At 40.1% G+C, this 16,273-nt stretch overlaps 3 protein-coding genes across 5 annotated transcripts in view; 1 reads left to right on the top strand and 2 right to left on the bottom strand.

Annotated features, from left to right (window-relative positions):
* Positions 1–619: 619 nt before the first annotated feature.
* Positions 620–5,383, top strand: LOC121812233. Its single transcript, XM_042213781.1, has 2 exons — positions 620–2,396; positions 4,218–5,383. The coding sequence occupies exon 2, from the start codon at positions 4,403–4,405 to the stop codon at positions 5,381–5,383; it is 981 nt and encodes a 326-aa protein (XP_042069715.1). The 5' UTR covers positions 620–2,396; positions 4,218–4,402.
* A 1,823-nt stretch (positions 5,384–7,206) lies between these two features.
* Positions 7,207–16,273, bottom strand: part of LOC102297995 (zinc finger protein 99) — a gene marked incomplete at both ends in the record, with an annotated part of 370,247 nt that continues 361,180 nt past the window's right edge. The window contains 2 exon segments of the mRNA XM_042213780.1: positions 7,207–7,484; positions 10,449–11,132. Of these exon segments, the coding sequence (XP_042069714.1) occupies positions 7,207–7,484; positions 10,449–11,132 (962 nt within the window).
* LOC102298305 (zinc finger protein OZF) overlaps positions 13,861–16,273 on the bottom strand; it is an 18,615-nt gene continuing 16,202 nt past the window's right edge. For 2 of the 3 annotated variants that reach the window (XM_005946552.3, XM_005946553.3), the window contains exon 4: positions 15,028–16,060. In XM_005946552.3, the coding sequence (XP_005946614.1) occupies positions 15,503–16,060 (558 nt within the window). In that variant the 3' untranslated portion in view covers positions 15,028–15,502. Of the gene's footprint in view, positions 13,983–15,027; positions 16,061–16,273 lie in introns of those variants that run through there. The other variant, XR_006052939.1, reaches the window with a different exon arrangement.

Genomic DNA, 16,273 nt, shown 5'->3' with positions numbered 1-16,273 from the left:
GAGACACACATGTTAGTCAAATGGTTGTTTGCCAAAAGTATCACCGTATCATAGGTACTCATGTATCTCGTACCTAGTGTTTCTTTTTAGGTTTGTTATTTTTCAAATTCTATATTTATTAAGTTATGCAGGCTTGTTTGCACAACAAGGCTAAATAATTATATAAACTTTTCTCAATCTAAATATTGTACTTTGGTAAAATTAAAAAATAAGTGTAGTGCAGGTCTATGATGATTTTTAGTGCTACTATCATCTAGTTCTGATTCTGGTTCTGTCTTGGTTAAGTCCCAAGTAGTCCTGATTTTGAACTGTTGTAGTCCTGTTTTAATTCTGGATCAGTTCTGGGTCTGGTTGAATTGGGGTTTAGTCCTCGTGTCTTGATACAGCCCTGACTTTGTTCTGCCTTGCTGCTTAATTAAAAAACTAGTTTAAGGTGTCCTGCACATGTGATATATATTTTTCCCTATATGAAGTCATTCTTTTTTGAACAAAACTCAAAACAGAGCCTATTAATCTTTCAGTCATTTCTACCCCCCCAAAAAAAAAAATCCCACATGCATACTACCCTTTTGGGCTAAGCCCCGGGTGTTTCAAATGTCTGGCTCCGCCTCTGGAGCGTGCAACATAAAGGTGAGCGTGCAACGTAAAGTCACGTGGACATGCCGCGTGAGCATTCGAACTGAGTCTAAAGTTTTCGTGTGCGAATTGAAGCGGGTGCTCTCCAATCATCAAAAGTAACAAAGTCATTGAACACATTTATACAGTTACCTTTACATTTACCAATCATATATCACAGATTTACACTTTTTTTTTAGTACTATGCAAAAAGGCAAAGACAGAGCGACAGTCTGGGTCAATGGTGGCCGAGGCGACGGCAAGGCTAACAAAGGAACCCTCGAAGCGTTAGGCTAGCTTTGTAACAGAATATAACAGAAAAGTATGAAACTCCAGCTGAGTTGTAAGATGAAAAGTGGACACAATTTCGGGCTCCCACATTTTGTCAGAAACTGTACATTAACGAGTTTTTTACTGTTATTCAAATGCAACTGTGGAAATAACAAATAGAAGAAAATTCATTCATTCTTACCTTATACTAATCGTGGTGCAGGCCAGTGCAGTGCATGAACTGATGCCTTCTCCGGTCAATTCCGCTGAGAGTAAATCTAATGTCCCGCTCTACTGTACAAGACAATGGTTACCTGGAGGGATGTACCACTGTGAGAGGGGTGCTGCGGAATAGTCCAAGTGATCGCTGCTTTAATTTCCCGCTCAACTATACATAAATTGCAGGTCGACACGATTTTTCAAAGCTGGTGAACTAGACCAAAGTCATTGATAACAAAAGAACAATAAATCCACTTTCTCCGGTACTTTATACCCGCTCAGTTGCAATGCAATTTAATGCACTACTAGAAATCGATGGCTTTTTGATGGTGTCCGGCGTGGAATGATGGTCAACTATAAATAGACGTTTTCTACACATTGTTGTTGTCACCTGGTCGACTACAAATAGATCAAATATCAATGACAAAAAAACAACGGTAAATCAACATCATTTCAACGTCCCTATAGTAAGACCATGGGTTTACCACAGTATTTCAATGTTGTTACAACAGTGACATTTCAACCCTGACCATAACGACGGATTGGATGAAAAATCAACATCGATTCAATGTCGTCTTGCTATCTGGAATCTTTTGATTGGTCGACATGGTACATTTTTTGACCATTAGGAAAGGGTGGGGTTTTTTGGTTTTGTCTTCGCTCACAGGTGGAAAGTGCTTTATGGCATTTTCCTTATGAAACACAGTTTTTACTGTTTCTTCCCGCAGTAAATATAAACAATGATAGTATTCAGGAAGAAAACCAAATATTTCATATATTTTTAACATAACTCTGGTTTTACGTGGCCGATCAACACAATTTAAAAACTCCATCAACGCTGTCATAGCCTGATACCACAATTTTTCTTAAAAATGCCAGCCAAGTGCCAATTGCTTTACACGTAATAGAGGATTTCTCAAAAGGGTCTGGATTGGTCCTAAACTTAAATAAATGTCAATTATTGCCTGTCAAAGAGTGTAATGTTCAGAGTATTTGTAATATAACAGTTAAAAATGAAGCAACATATTTAGATCTGATTATCTGCATAGATCCAAAAGACAGAATTTTACTAAATTTTCCCCCAATTATTAAAAAATCTCAAACCAAATTAAATCAATGGTTGCAGAGAGATTTAAGTTTAAGAGGAAGGGTATTGCTCTCAAAAGCAGAAGGTCTGTGTCGACTGACTTATGCAGCAATTTCTCTGCATGTGGACGGCAAAACTTGTAAGGATATCGACCGAATGCTCTTCAACTTGCTCTGGAAAAACAGGACACATTACATCAGAAAAAGTTGTTACACCCCGGCCTAGGCAACCGGCGTGCAACTCCACAAAAAATAATCCCAAGACGAGAATTAAAGCAAATTACGACATTTATTCACATCACCAAACACAAGGCGCCAAACTATTTACAACGGGGGGGAAGATCGCGACCATGACATACAGAAACACAGGGCTTAAATACATAGAAGGAGCAATTAGGGAATGGACCACAGGAGGGATACACAGCTGGGGCAAATAAGACCTGACGAGACAAGGAAACGTAAACTGAACACTAAGATAACACAGACTTTCAAAGTAAAACAGGAAACACATAACAGTCACGCCAAAACAAAACGCCTAAAACAATACACTGCCAACGCCGAACCGTAACATACCCCCCCACCCAAAAAAAACAAACATGTAAAACATACAACCCCAACGAAAAATGTTTGTTCCATGTCCAGCCCATATGGCACCGGCCGCCGTCCCGCAGGCGACGCTGATGACTGGTCGGGTCCTCCAGTGGAAACGGAAAACTGGAGCGGGTCCTCGGATCCTCCAGCGAAGACAAACGAGCAGCTCACTAGCTGCAAAAACAGACATGCAGCTCACTAGCCGCAAACACGGACACGCAGCCCACCAGCTGCAAACACGGACACGCAGCCCACCAGCTGCAAACACGGACACGCAGCCCACCAGCTGCAAACACGGACACGCAGCCCACCAGCTGCAGAAGGCTGGAGCGGTCCCACGGATCCTCCAGCGAAGACAAACGAAGGCCGGAGCGGTTCCCTGGACCCTCCAGCGACGGCGGATGAAGGCTGGAGCGGCCCCTTGGACCCTCCAGCGAAGGCAAACGAAGGCTGGAGCGGTACCCCGGACCCTCCAGCGACGGCGGATGAAGGCTGGAGCGGTCTTCGGACCCTCCAGCGAAGACACACGGCTGAAGCGAAAGCAGACGAAGCTGATGAAGGCTGGAGCGGCCCCACCGACCCTCCAGCAGACGACGAAGGCTGGAGCGGTCCCTCGGACCCTCCAGCGAAGGCGGATGAAGGCCGGAGCGGTCCCACGGACCCTCCCCCCAGCGAAGGCGGATGAAGGCAGACGAAGCTGATGGAGGCTGGAGCGGTCCCTCGGACCCTCCAGCGAAGGCAATCCCGGACGAGCCCCCATATTATGTTACGTTTTTAGTCTAGGCAAGTAATTAAACGCAACAAGAAGTTTGCCCATTCACACCCCACCCAAGCAAGAACACCAACAACGATACCTTTTAAAGTGCTAAGCAGCCATTTATTTGCTTCAGCAGTGAGCAGTGCCAAAAATAACAAACAAAACTCCCTAATGGTCCCTACGCTTCCCTACACAAAAATGAAAAAAACCAAACAAAAGACAATTCACTTACCTAGCTTTCTAATGAAAAAACAGGAGAAAACTTATTCAACAAAAATGGCTTCTCACGCCTACTACGCTGCTGCAGTGAAGGATATATACAAAGTGAACAAAGCGTACGATCGCTACTTGACAAATCTATTTACAGCTATTTACAAAATGGACATAATAACGCCAGACATACACACGAAAACTCTACACTGCAATAAATCAACACACAGGTTCTTGGTTAAGTGGTGGCGGTTCGGGGAGAGGGGCCAGGTGGCTGTCATCCGGTAGTTAAGTACTGGAGGTGATCCATCAATTATCCAATCCGAGGATAGGCAGAGATTCCACCCAGATACCTAGCAGCCACGCCCAGGTGTCCACCTCCTAGGAGAGAAAAGGGGAAAGATACCCACAGCCATCCTCTGGTGGGAGGAGTAACACAAAACAAACACATCACTGGATCATAACAAAGTGTATTGATGAATGACTATGAACACGGTGGTCTCAATGTTTTGGATTTTACTACTCTAAACAATACATTTAAGATTAATTGGGCTAAACATTTTCTTAAAAATCCGGTATCCATTTGGAAGTTTGGTGGTCTAAGTTATCTTAGGTTGTGATTATAATATAGATAAGCTTCCAGAAAACCTTTCGATGTTTCACAAACAAGTTCTATTAGCTTGGTCCCTTATATATAAACACAACTTTACACCCCATACGTATTCAATTTGGAATAATAGGAACATAGTGTATAAAAATAAATCATTATTTTTTTCTAGGTGGGTTGAGAAACGGATTGTTTTAGTGAATCAGCTGTTTAATCCTAATGGGCAGCTTATGTCCTACTCAGAATTCTTAAACACCTATAAATTTCCAGCCACACCCAAAGAATATGCCATATTATTTGATGCAATACCTACGGGTATTATAATGCTTTTTAAAGGTATTCAACCTTGCATATCATCTGTTTCTCTCCCCAACCCTTTAGATTCACACATAGGAAGAATCTGTCTAACAAACCGTAGTAAAAGTAATAAGAATATCCGTGCTTTGTTCCAGACAGAATCTCTAACTATTCCACATGTGGTCTCTTATTGGAATTTCTTTGTCAGTGACATTAACTGGAAAAGAGTATGGACAATTCCTAACAAGTATCTGGTAACGAATAAAGTGAAGGAAGTCTCATTTAAAATACTGCATAAATTTTATCCTGCTAATCATTACGTGACAAAGTTCAAAAGGGACATAAATGTGAACTGTGGATTTTGTGGAAGCCATCCTGAGACTGTGCAACACCTTTTCTGGATCTGTTCATACGCTAGAACATTTTGGAAAGACTTCAGTAGATTCATTGCTGGACATCTCTATAAAGACTTTACTGTGAAATGGGAAAATCTTGTATTTTGTTTCTTTCGAAGGCAAAAAAAAGAAGATGTTTACTTTATAATAAACTTGTTAGTTATCTTAGCTAAATTTTATTTTCACAAATGCAAATACAGTAACAAAAAACCTAATTTTAAACATTACTATAATGATGTTTTATGTTACATAAAATTGATTAGTGGATCACTTAACAAAAAGGCTATGAAAACTATTACTATTTATAGTAATTACAAATTATTTGAATGTTTGTAATTCTTTGTATTACACCCCCTGGTGCCTTATTGTATCTCTCTTATTTGAATAATTTTGCAAGCCACTGTAAGCGGGAGATTTTCCCAACGAAGAACCACTTACTGCTTAAAAGATAGAGAGTTAAAGTAGACTGTATACCCTCAGGTTAACTTTAAAGGTATTGTTGAAGTCAGAGGCAGCATAAAAGTGACCCCCCCTTAGACTGATTTCTAGTTCTAGTGTCTTTATATTCCAGTGAGTTCTGCTTTTAGTTAGCAAACATAAACTAATGTAAGTCTATTAACGGCAACTGACTAACCAACCCGGTGAGTCGAGTCCCCTCGAGCAGTGCTCACTGACCAAGCCTAACACCAAACTGATGAAAACATGGTAGCATTTAGTCTGCATTTATAAATAAGGCAGCATTTATTTAAAACCTGCAACAATCTCTCCCAAAGTGATTGCAGTCACTTCAAGTCAGAGCACAACTGTTTGCAGAAAGTTGGCCTCTTATAAGATGAGCTCCCTTATTCATTGTATTCCCAGAGTAATTCCCAGAGTATTTTATTTTCTTTAATAAATATCGATGTTTGGTGTCACTGTATTGAGACAACATCACAATGCAAAATATCAAGATGCTGTGCTGTATCGATCCCCCCACCTCTACCGTATTACGGGTGAAAACACCAGTCAGCCAGAAGATCAAAACAATAGTTAAGTTCAAGTATTTATACAATATCAGTTAACTGTAAGGTAAAACAATATCTATAACAACAACTACTACTAAATACGGTGTCCCAATGGGAAAACCATTTAAACATGACAGCGATAACATTTTGGACAATCAAAATCCGTGAAAAATAAATAAATAAAAAAATAAAATAAAAAAAGTAAAAGACTTGCAGCTTCCCAAATGTAACATTCAGGATTATTGATGCAAGTCCAGAAATCAGAGCCACATAGTAGACAAAAGGAAAACATATTATTGATACAGAAGTTGTTTTCTATGCAAGATCACTGCAAAAAGCCATATCTAATGTCCACCCTACTGTTACTCATTTTATATTAAGATTTAAAAATTAGTTTGTATTGGTATGGCGAGTGGCCTTCAATAATAGTAATAAATCACATAGCAATAGTACATTCATATAGTTGTAATAGGCATGAAAATATATTAAGTAATCCAAAGTATTCAGAATACGTAACTCTACCGGCATCCAGCATCTATCTACATGTAAAAAGAATTTGGTGTTTTATGAGGGTCCAAAAAGAAATAATAGAATTTGACTTAATTTAAATTAAAAAAATTTAGTTTAATACGACTAATAGGCATTACGAGCTCAGTCATGGGAAGAAAACAACAAAAAAACAACAACAACATTTCGAATGTTATTTCTTCCTGAATTGAAGTCCAAACATCAGAGCTACCTCATGAGATCCAAGTGTGACATCAGCTGACACTCTTTACAGGAGATTCCATCTGAACTCTGTGGAGCCTGATCTGGTTTGTAAGTCTGACCCTGAAACCAGAAGAGGATCTTTCTGTCTCTTCAGATTCACTGTGATCCAGTGCAGTCCGTCCTGCAGGATCGCGCTGATGTTTGCACAGAGCAGATAATGAAGTGAATGTTTTTGCACATTGGTAACAGTGAAACAGTTTATTTACAGTGAGGGATTGTTTATGTTTGGATTATAAACTGAGATTCTTAAAGCTCTTGTCACACTGTTATTAAGTTCACTTCAATATGTCGAAGTTCATGGCAATCACGAGTCCCTGAATATGAGAAACATCTGTCACAGTGTCTACAGTTGTATGGTTTCTCTCCTGTGTGGACTCATTATGCAGGTAACCTGCAGTGGTGAAGGATGACCCACACTGGTCACACACGTGCTTTTTAACCCCACTGTGAATGACTTCATGTCGTTTTAATTCACTTGGTTTGGAGAAACCTCTCCCACATTCTTTGCAGTAGTTCATTTTGTCTCCAGTGTGTCTACGCTGATGTACTTTTAGGCTTTGTTGATGACTGAAAGTTTTTCCACAAAGGTCACAGAGAAAGTCTTTCCCACCACCACAGTGACGACAGGGTTGAGAAGTGGATCCATCTGTGTCGCTCTGCTTCTAAACAAAGACACAAAGACAGTGTAAGTCAGGGAATTGCTTCAACATTTTAATCCTGAACATTGCCTGAAATAAAGCTCAAGCCCCGAGTTTGATTACACTAGAATCACGTCATATTTTCGGCCCTATGTTGTAGTGAGATAAGTTTGTGGGTGTTGTTTTCGCCGCTTTTAACTCCTCGCTGGTTAGCTAGTTTTAACGTCTCGTTTAGCTTTGAAATTAAACTTCATTCACATACTAGAATCACGTCATATTTTCGGCCCTATGTTGTAGTGAGATAAGTTTGTGGGTGTTGTTTTCGCCGCTTTTAACTCCTTGCTGGTTAGCTAGCGTGAACTCTAAGCTAGCCTGGTTAACGAAGCTAGAGTTCCACGCAGATGTAAACACAGCTCGTCTCTACTGCTTTAACTGTTAAATCAGAAGGCAATACAGCGGTCGACAGGGTTTATTATGTGAAACAGCAGCTTGTTTAATTTAAACAGTCTGCATTAAGCTGGATATACACTGTACAATTTTTTTCAATCACCTTATTTAGCTCCTGCTCAAACTGTACGATTGAATCGCAGGGGTTAGACGTTTGTAGGTCACACTGAAAAGCCTCGATATGGAAGCGTAGAGCTTCCACCCCGGCAAACGAAAAACTGAGCTATCTCACGTTATAATGTGAAATGTTTATTGTTCTAACAATATACTTTTCATGTTTGTACAATATACTACCATATTATTAAAATATACATAATTATGACGTTTGTACTATGTAACATTTTGTACAAAAGGTTTTTTGTTTGAAGTGATAATTACGTACATTGCAATAACAAACATGATAGTACACTGTTAGAACAATAAAGTTTTCACATTATAACATCATATACTTCTATTTTGTTTGCCTGGGTGGCAGCTCTACGCTCCCGTACTCAGATGAGCTTGCAAAATTTCTACAAGTTGTGCCTCCATCGCTTGTGTCCAGCAGCATTTCTGTGTCAGAGGCTGCGTTGACACCCTCATGAAGGGCGACCGGGTTTTAAACAGGTTGGATTATCTTGCGACCATATGATTGATGATCGGGAGCTGGTCGTGAGGTATTAATCGCTTCTCATTACCCCATGTATACTACATGATGCACGACACACAATTAAGACGAAACTCTGGCTTTTCCCCAAAACGGTCAAACGGCTGATAAATCGTCTCAAAATGGACCGAAAATTGCACAGTGTATGCCCAGCTTTAAGAGGCTAGTGTCAGGGTTATATTGTTGATTGTCATTTATGCTTAGAAATATTTACTTATATATGCTTAGAGTTTATAGTCAATGTCATATTGGTAGGGGTCTGATCCTTAGTAGTCTGCAAAGACTGTGTGTGCTTAAGGTCATGAGAGAGGTTATATCTTCTCTTACTGATATATGGTATCGCAAACACACTATATCTATTTTAGTATAAGTGCCTTTTGTTTAGATGAACTGCTGTACTTCCAGACCAGCAGGTTTAGGGAAGTCGTTTATCGGGTCACATTCTGACCCCCCCCCAACACACGGTACTCTTTGTTCACATGTGTACCTATGTTAATGAGCCTATGCATATTCATGTCACCTCAATAAAAGAGCAGTGTTACGAGGGAGCAGAATCTAATCTGGAATTCATTGCAAATTGTTTTTGCAGCTTGGCAGTGTATACAGCACTATAGTGAGCAGACCTGATTCTTTTGAAAACCATACATCTTTCCACAGGTCTCCACTTCATCAGACATCACCTAGACACAGAGCTCGATGATGCCAGCACAAACAGCGGCCTAACTGACGAAGATAATGGATCCATTGGGTCAGGAAAGCCAGAAGCAGGGGGCTGGAGAGGTACCTTTCATGTCCATTCACTGGAGGTGTGGATCTATTGCATGGCGTTCCTCACATCAAAAAGCTGTCAATTAAAACGAATACAGCTCTTCCTGCATCTGGAGCCTGTGAAGGACTTCTTAGTCATGCAGGACTCCTGTTCACTGCTAAACAGTTACAGCTTCACAAAAAGAACCTTGAGAGCAAACTGCTGCTGAAGCTTAACCATCACTTCACTGAATGAAGAAATGACACACTTATGCTAAATATGCAGAAATAGACACACACCCAAACAATTTATGGTAAACTGAGCAGCCCTGCATGTACATAGGCTGAAGTTGCCCTGTTCTAATGTTTACTCTGAAGCTGCTGTGCCATTTGGAGCAAAAATGAATATAAAGTATACCACACATCTTGTCACTGGAAATGGTTTGCACTGTTTATATATTTATATTATTTACTGTAGCTATTGGTTAAAAAGGCTTTATGTTTTGAAAAACTGAAATCTGGAAATTAGAATTGTTGTGCCTTATTTAGTTTATGTTTTACATATATTCTATTTGAAAATACTAAAATTTGTATATTTATTTATTTTTGTTTGATAGCATTTATTTAAAAAAATAAATCTGACATTACAACCAGTTACTCACTACTTGAGTAGTCTTTTCACCAACTACTTTTACTCGAGTAAACTTATTTTAAAGTAATGCTACTCTTGAGTACAATTTTCAATACTTGACCCACCTCAGCTTACTGGGTGAAAATGTCTCTTCAATTGTAGGCATCTTCTTAATGGGAAAATTGGTGGTTAAACAGGGCTCGGAAAATCGCTAGCCCGACGTCCCGGGGCTAGCAATATCTCCGGTTGGGCGACCAAAATCTATCTCAGCCCGTCGGGCTAGCAATTTTGTGAGCCCTGCTACATGCCACAAGATACTAACCCCAAGCTGCTCTACAATTCATCCACTGGAGTGTGAATGTTAGATAGAAAGGGGAGAAGCTTTTTTCCAGCATCAGGAAAGTTTCAGCAGATTTGTTCCAGATTTGATTGAATATTCTGTCGACGAAGTTTTAACGTCTCGTTTAGCTTTGAAATTAAACTTCATTCACATAATACTTCAAATATGAATACATACCTCACAGTAACTGCACTTGTAGAGTATTTTTCTGGTGTGAATCTGTTGATGCTTTCTCAGGGAATGTGGCTCTTTAAAAGCCTTTTCACACCAGTCACATTTATAAGGTCTCTCCTCAGTGTGGATAAACATGTGGTTTTTTAAGTGTGTGGCTGTTGTAAACAGTTTCCCACACTGATCGCACCAGTAAACATCCTGTCCAGTGTGAATGCGCAGGTGAATATTTCGTTTGACTAGCGAGCAGAATGTTTTTCCACAAATGTCGCAGCTATACGCTTGATTATTTTCAGAGTGGGTAACTAGATGATTTCGTAAGCTGCTACTACGAGCAAAAGCTTTACCACACTGATCACAGCTGTGTGCTTTAAGTCCACTGTGGATGAGTTGGTGTCTTTTTAAGTGTCCAAGTTGGGTAAAAGACTTTCCACACAAGTCACAGCTGTACGGTTTAAGTCCGCTGTGGATGAGTTGGTGTGTTTTTAAGTTCGCAGCCAGGGTAAAAGACTTTCCACACAAGTCACAGTAGTGTGCTTTAACTCCACTGTGGATGAGTTGATGCCGTATCAGGTCAGACGTCCGATTAAAATCCTTCCCACACTCCTCACAGCTGTATGTTTTCTCTCCCTTTCTTCTGTGAGGTTTGTCGGCCTCCTGAGAGCGCTGACTTCTCGCTCCATGTTGGTCCTGCAGTGACAGAGATACAAACAGAGGCAGTGAGTGAAATGCAGTCGTGGAACAAACTGAAACTCCATTAGTGGAATCAAAGATTGATTAACTGATAATACTTTATTTATCCGGAGGAAAAATGTTTTAAAGGCTGCCAGACGATCCGGCACCATCATGAGCACCCCTTCCAACCATACATAGAATACACAAACATAACATTGGGAAGTCAGGTGAGAGAAGTACGGAAAAAAAACCCAATGGAAATACAGAGTACATGAGGAAAGAAGAGGAGAAAATTTAAATCTGGTTTTCATCTTGAAGGAGAGTGTATATGATTGGGGAAACCTGCAGTCAGCTGAGACTGAAGAAGTCACTTGGATGAGTGACGAAACGTTTCTCCCACTAAAACCGCTACGTCCAGGTGAACAGAATCAACCTTTTGGGATTTACTTACCTGGATGATTAAGCACGGATCAAGACCTTATTTTGTTAACATTTTTAAAATGATAGCAGCACAAACAAAATATTTTGCAGCACAAACCAGCACAAACATAGCACAATTGATTGACACCAGTTTTGTTTGATTCCATTAATGTGGGGTGGCCGGTTGACCTCTGACCTCTAGAAATCTTTATTAATATTTTTAAAATGATAGCAGCAGAAACAAAAAAATTTGCAACACAAACATAACACAAATGTTAGACATCAATTTTGTTTGATTTAGTTAATGCGGGGGCGCTGGTTGACATTTTGACCCTTACATTTTCATTAATATCTTTAAAACAGAAGCAGCACAAACATAGCACAGTTGATTAACACCACTTTTGTTGGATTTGAAGAAGGTGAGGGGTAGGGGTGTAGCGATACACAAAATTCACGGTTCGATATTTTTTCGATACAAAAAAAATTTTCATGCCTTTTTAATTTGTCATTTATTAAAATTATAAATATATATTTTAACTCAAAAGTACAGTTTTTACATTTAATGTTGCTGAAACAACAAAGGGATAAAAAAAATAAAATCTATCTAATGGAGAAATCACTCATCTTTGGTAAAGAGAGTTTATTACAGAGAAACGGCTCTTTCCAAAATAAAAGCTATACTATCCGCTTCTTCTGGGCTATATTCTCAGCAGCATATTAAACATATCAGGTCCCCATAAGGAGAATCCTGTGCTAACGGCTGTCTAAATGACTCGGGTAAAGTTTGTAGCATGCGTGCTTGTTGTGCTTGTCGCCTCTGTCAGTGCGCCCCAGGGTGGCCAAAGCCGTACTAAAGCATTTTTTGACAGATTTCTGCGCGTCGTGTACCACATAAAATCTGTTTGAGGTCAGTAAACACAATCAGAATTCATACATAAGGCGCACTCTCGATTTTTGAGAAAATCAAAGGATTATAAGGGCGCCTTTTAGTGTTGAAAATACGTTATACAGATGAAAAGAATATATTGTGAGTTACCGCACGTGCTTCAAATTATACCGCGATATGGATTTTAGGCCATATTGCCCAGCCTTACTACTGGCTCTGCAGATTTTTTATTTCATTCATTTCACCTCGAGGTTGGCAAATCTGTCACTTTTTGGTGGTCAACTCTCTCAAGCAGTTTAACAGTTTCTGTTTTGCCTGTCACTATTCCGTGTCTGTTTTCTTACCAGGTTCTTCCTGGCCTTGTACTTTCTCCTAACGTTGCCCTCTTTCTTCTCTCCCTCTTTGGACTGATAATCATACACAAATAGATGTAGATATATTTAATTAGATGAAAAAATGACATTAATATGAAAAAAGATATTATTAAGATCACTAATAAAAAAAGTCATCTCTCGGTGTACTTTCAACCAAAAGGCAAATAACCAAACCACATGTACATCTAATAAAAGATATAAATATTGAAACACTGATCCAACATTATCCTTTATTGACGGATCATTTGATCTTACACTTTTACCTGAATGTGGCTGCTGGGTTTAATATCGGGACATGCACATATGACAAAATAACCAGCTTCTCTCGTTCCATTTCAAACAGGACAGTGGTAACAACAATTTTAAGTTGTAGATTTTAAATAGGCTACATAAATTCCAATGGGAGCAACAGGACGGTCAAATGTCGCTGATTTTACTACAGAGTAGGACGGACTGTAGAGTAGCAAACATCGGAAAACACGCTCTCAACACTGCAGGTTACCTGGTGTAATGTTTTTCAGCTAAAAAGGAAACACGGTCTGACTCCTACATAACTGAAGGTTAAATGCAGCTAATATGTCCTGGTTTAAGGCAGGCACTCACACCTCCGCTCTGCTGCGTCTCAGCCACCATCACTCTGGCAGAAAGGACAACAGAGCCAGAGCAGGGGAGAGGCGAGCTGGAACAGACCTTTTTTTTTTTGGGGGGGGGGGGTCTATACTTTTGTTTTTAAAATATTACGTCTCAACCAAATACTATATGCTTTTTATAAAGTACTGTGAATCTTTGGGGGTCCTGTGATTCAAAAATGGGCTAAAAACGACCCAGCGTCACAGCAAGAAATAATCGAGCAAGCGAGCAAAAACGCGAGCAAACGCTCAACTTCTCCCAGCATGCTGAGCTAATGATTAGTTGGTGTTTTTCTCCAAACACTCTCTCACTCTTCTCTCAACGTGTTCACAATAAACTGTGAACAGACACCGAGGAGAGCAGCAGAAGACCTCATTCAGGAGCTAAACTCAACATGAACTGAACTCACAGTAAAGTTAGCTCGGTGCTTACCTTTAGATGAGCCCACAAACCGAGAGAAACTCCGCGATGAAGCTGCAACTCTTTCCAAACACAGGAAACAGATCAGGGAGCAGAGACCCACGTGGTTCATGGTAGAAAATCGCAGTTAATCACCTGGGAAGAAGCAAAGATGTCAAAGTGGCGCTTTATATTGTAAGGTAAACCCTGCAATAACACAGGAGTTAGGAAATGAAAAGTCAGTGCTCAGAGAGTCAGACCGATTAATAATGTTAAGCTGCTGTGTGAAAACTACAAAGTTCTGAAGATGGACTACAAAGCGTACATCCCAGGTAGAAAATCAAGTTTGAATTAGATCCTGTTGCTATGCTCTTCTGCGTGCAAAAAACACCCAAGTTTAAGCAGTTTATATCCGGGATGTGAGAACTCTGCAGAGATATTTCCTGACCTTCTACCTGTACAGGTAGATCAGCACTGTTGATCCTCTCTCCTGTCCTGCATCGTGGCTGATGTGCACGGGACAGACTGGGTTCTCCGAAAGTCCACTGTGTTGTTGCCCAATGTGTTTTTATAGTGTTGAATCATACAGGTCATATAAGAGTGGAGAACCACCGGGTGAGCTGTCACCTCATTAATGAGGCTGTCATTTGAACAGAACAGCTATGAAGTGAGATTAAATGTTTGTGAGAAGCTGCTCATTCTGCAATGCAGGAACAGAACTAAACCGAAATACAGTGAACATTAACCTCCTACCTAGGCCCTCCTGTCCACATATGTGGACATCAAATTTTGGGTCAAAATACTAAATTTTGCTCTACAAGGGCCTGATATCCACTTACGAGGACATACTGCCACTGTTTTTATCAAAATTTTTAATGAATATCCTCATATGATTTTTCTTAGAAACAAAAATCAGGTAAAAAAAAAAGTCAATCTGGTGATTCTTTGTTTTTACATTCATTGGGTTCCAATCAGCCCCAATATTAAAGAGAAATCAAAAATGCATGCCATTGAAGAGTTCGGGTCTTAGGAGGTTAAACTTAATTTGATTATTTAAATATAGTTTTTTTATGAGCATTGATCTTTAGAAAAAAAATATTAGTTGTTCTGCGTGAAAGAATTCGTGTCTCCAGCTGGAATCAAACGTTCCACTCGTGCAAAACACTGCTTACTGAAGAGTGTCAGAGCAGACAGAGGCACATTCATGGGTTTAAGGTGTTTATTGTCATTCCAGCACATGCATTTACATCGAGTGAGCTCTGCACTCAACTTCCACATAGAGTATTTACAGTATAAGAAGAAGCATGTTTACAGTGTAGGAAGAACAGTCGGTGTGCGTGTCTGCTGTGGCGGGGACGCTGCTGCCAACAACGCTCTGGGAAGCCTTCACCGCCCTCAGTGGAGCCCTCTTCTCTGCCATAGAGCACTTAATAACAATAACAATACAGAGGAAATATCCTTAGTTTTAGTATTAGTTAGTTTGGTGAACATGAGGCATTCGTGGACATCTTCACTGAGACCCACAAGCAACAGAAATAGAATAAAGTACAGACAGTAGTGTCTGGATGCATGCTCAATCATTGAGTATATTCTGTTCTTCTGGATATGTCGTTTTCAGCTGAAATTTAATTTAAGATTCAGGGTTCAGAGCTAGCTCATCAGATCCAAGTGTGACATCAGCTGACACTCTTTACAGGAGACTCCATCTGAACTCTGTGGAGCCTGATCTCAAGGTTTTTAAGTCCAACCCTGAAACCAGAAGAGGATCTTTCTGCCTCTTCAGAGTCATTGTGATCCAGTGATTTCAGTTCTGCAAGATCATGCTGATAAACCATGTAGTTGTCTTCCTCATGTGCACGTTCGTGAATGTTACGATTACTTGAGTGTGAGAAGCTTTTGTTACAGTGGCTGCATTTGTATGGTTTCTCTCCTGTGTGGACGCGTTTATGCACTTTAAGGTCACCTGTAGTGATGAAGGATGACCCACACAGGTCACAAACGTGCTCTCTCACACCATTGTGGAAGAGTTCATGTTGCTTTAATGCACTTGGAGTGGGGAAGCCTTTCCCACACTGTTTGCAGTAGTTCAGTCTTTGTCCAGTGTGTCTACGCTGATGCCATATCAGGCCTTTTTTCTTCTTGTAAGCTTTTCCACAAAGGTCACAACAAAACGGTTTCACAGCACCACAGTGACAACAGGGCTGAGAACTGGATCCATCCGTGTCGCTCTGCCTCTAAACAAAGACACAAAGACAGTGTAAGTCAGGGAATCCCTCAACATTTGTATCCTGAACATCGCCTAAAATGAAAAGCATCTCTGTCCCACAACACTGTAACAACACTAATTTAATACTATACAGGGAGTGCAGAATTATTAGGCAAATGAGTATTTTGTCCACATCATCCTCTTCATGCATGTTGTCTTACTCCAAGCTGTATAGGCTCGA

Source organism: Haplochromis burtoni, unplaced genomic scaffold (genome assembly GCF_018398535.1).
Source record: "Haplochromis burtoni strain Fernald_Lab_line unplaced genomic scaffold, NCSU_Asbu1 Contig_480, whole genome shotgun sequence".
In the NCBI taxonomy this organism is placed as follows: Eukaryota; Metazoa; Chordata; class Actinopteri; order Cichliformes; family Cichlidae; genus Haplochromis; species Haplochromis burtoni.
This window is presented reverse-complemented; position numbering and strand designations above follow the sequence as displayed.